The sequence below is a fragment of the Malus domestica genome, chromosome 03, assembly GCF_042453785.1.
Source record: "Malus domestica chromosome 03, GDT2T_hap1".
NCBI lineage: Eukaryota > Viridiplantae > Streptophyta > Magnoliopsida > Rosales > Rosaceae > Malus > Malus domestica.
Genome location: NC_091663.1, coordinates 37,183,280 through 37,185,686, shown reverse-complemented (window position 1 = coordinate 37,185,686; position 2,407 = coordinate 37,183,280). Strand labels below are relative to the sequence as shown.

The following is a 2,407-nucleotide window of genomic DNA, read 5'->3' as shown; positions in this document are numbered from 1 at the left end:
AATTAACATTAAGCGATTTTATAACTTTTATTCAAACAAATGGAAAACTAGAATAATTATATAGTATATATACAAATGTTATAGTTGAAATAAGTTGACAGTGGAATTTGCCTAATGTTAGGAAACACAAGGAAATTTTTTCAAGGTTTTTGACTGCATTTGGATTCAGCAAATGGACATGAAACTAATTCTGTTGAAGCTCAGCCTATATAAATACAACGCCAGAATGCCTAATATATAGCACTTAACTTGTCTGTCATAGCCCCAAATTCGAGCCAATGGCTAATTTGCAACTATTCTCCATGTCCAAAATTTCGGTTCTCATCCTTCTTCTTTCGACGTGTTTTGCATCTCCATCTTTAGCTGCAGATGCAAATCCAGTCTCCAAGCAAACCATTTGCAAATTCACCCCAAACCCTACATACTGCAACTCCGTCCTCCCCAACCAGACCTCAAATGCCTACGACTTTGGCCGCTATGCTGCGCAAAAGTCGTTATCACAGAGTCTCAAATTCCTTAACTTGGTGGACAAGTATCTCCGAAGCCACTCTGCCACTCTCTCACAAAACGCTGTCCTCGCTCTCCAGGATTGCCAGTTTCTTGCAGGGCTCAATGTAGATTTTCTTGCAAGCTCCCTGGAAACCCTAAACAACACCAATTATCCAACACTTTCTGACTCGAAAACCAACGACATCCAGACCATGCTCAGCGCCATCTTAACAAACCAGCAAACATGTTTGGATGGCATACAAGCCACAGCTTCATCTTGGAGTGTAAAAAGTGGTCTTTCGGTTCCACTCTCTAACGACACCAAACTGTACAGTGTTTCTCTGGCCTTGTTCAACAAGGCATGGGTGCCTAAGAACAAGAAGAAGAAGGGGAGAAAACTGCTTGATAATCAGATCAACGTTGATGACGTGTTGGTCAAGGAAATAGTGACTGTGAGTCAGGACGGAAGTGGGAACTTCACCACCATAAACGATGCCGTTGCAGCCGCTCCAAACAAGTCTGAAGCCTCTAAAGGTTACTTCTTGATTTACATCAAGGCAGGAGTTTATGAAGAGTATGTGACCATTGACAAGAAAAAGAAGTACCTCATGATGGTTGGCGATGGCATCAATCAGACTGTCCTCACTGGCGACCGAAATGTTGCAGATGGAAACTGGACAACTTTCAAATCAGCAACATTTGGTAAGAAATAATCAGCAAGTTTTAGTTAATTATTAAGTTAATATATCTGTTTCAAATTAATTTAAGTTTGTACAAGTAAATTTAATTGAACGAATTTAATAAATAAATATCTCGGTGCAAACACTTAACGAAAAAATAGAAAATATGAACTATAGTGATCTATATACAACTTGCTGTATGTTTAGTGCACTGGTTTAATTTTTGAATTTTTTATGAAAACTTTGTAACCCCCATTTTACTTTTGCATATATATTTCCGAGCGAGTTTTGTTATAACTTGTACGCCAATTGATTCATGTTGCAGCTGTAGTTGGACAAGGGTTTGTGGCAGTCAACATGACGTTTCGTAACACCGCCGGGCCCTGGAAGCACCAAGCAGTCGCGGTTCGAAACGGGGCTGATCTATCCACATTCTATAGGTGCAGCATTGAAGGGTACCAAGACACCTTATACACACATTCTATGAGGCAATTCTACAGAGAATGTGACATCTATGGCACCGTAGACTTCATATTTGGTAATGCTGCAGTTGTCTTCCAAAACTGCAACATTTATCCCCGCCTGCCGATGAGCGGCCAATTCAATGCGGTCACGGCTCAAGGTCGAACTGACCCGAACCAAAACACGGGCACTTTGATTCACAATTGTACCATACGAGCTGCCGATGATCTGGCTTTGAGCGACGGTGGTACAAAGACTTATCTCGGAAGGCCATGGAAAGAGTATTCTAGGACAATTTACATGCAATCCTTCATGGATGGTTTGATTGATCAAGACGGTTGGCATGAATGGGATGGAGATTTTGCCCTAAGCACTTTGTATTATGCGGAGTACGATAGCAGTGGACCCGGTTCGGACACTAAAAGCCGAGTTGCATGGGCGGGCTATCATGTGATTGATGCTAGTGATGCTTCAAATTTTACAGTATCCAATTTCTTGCTGGGAGATGCTTGGCTGCCTCAAACTGGAGTGCCTTTTTCTGGTGGCTTATACTAATATTACAAACAATATGGTAAATTGGATTTGGAAGTAAAATTATTATGATTTAATTAGCTTATTTTGATTGTTGTATGATTTTAAATACATTAAAATTTCTCTAAAGTAAACTCTGTAATGGAATTACTGCAAGTGATAAAAAAAATCTGTCCCAATTTGAGACCATTTATGTATTGGAAATTTGAATAACCTTCATATTGTATTAAGTTATAATTTTTTTT

The 2,407-nt window shown here is 39.7% G+C and overlaps 1 protein-coding gene across 1 annotated transcript; it reads left to right on the top strand.

The window, feature by feature from the left end:
- Window positions 1-257: 257 nt before the first annotated feature.
- Window positions 258-2,407, top strand: LOC103432673 (probable pectinesterase/pectinesterase inhibitor 41). The gene is made up of 2 exons (XM_008370877.4): window positions 258-1,191; window positions 1,495-2,407. Exons 1-2 carry the CDS (start codon window positions 279-281, stop codon window positions 2,184-2,186), a joined length of 1,605 nt encoding a protein of 534 aa, XP_008369099.3. The 5' UTR covers window positions 258-278; the 3' UTR covers window positions 2,187-2,407.

Coding starts and splice junctions, on each gene's coding strand:
- LOC103432673 (XM_008370877.4), top strand. CDS start 279: ATGGCTAATTTGCAACTATTCTCCATGTCCAAAATTTCGGTTCTCATC. Junction 1,192..1,494: donor TTTCAAATCAGCAACATTTG/GTAAGAAATAAT, acceptor TTCATGTTGCAG/CTGTAGTTGGACAAGGGTTT.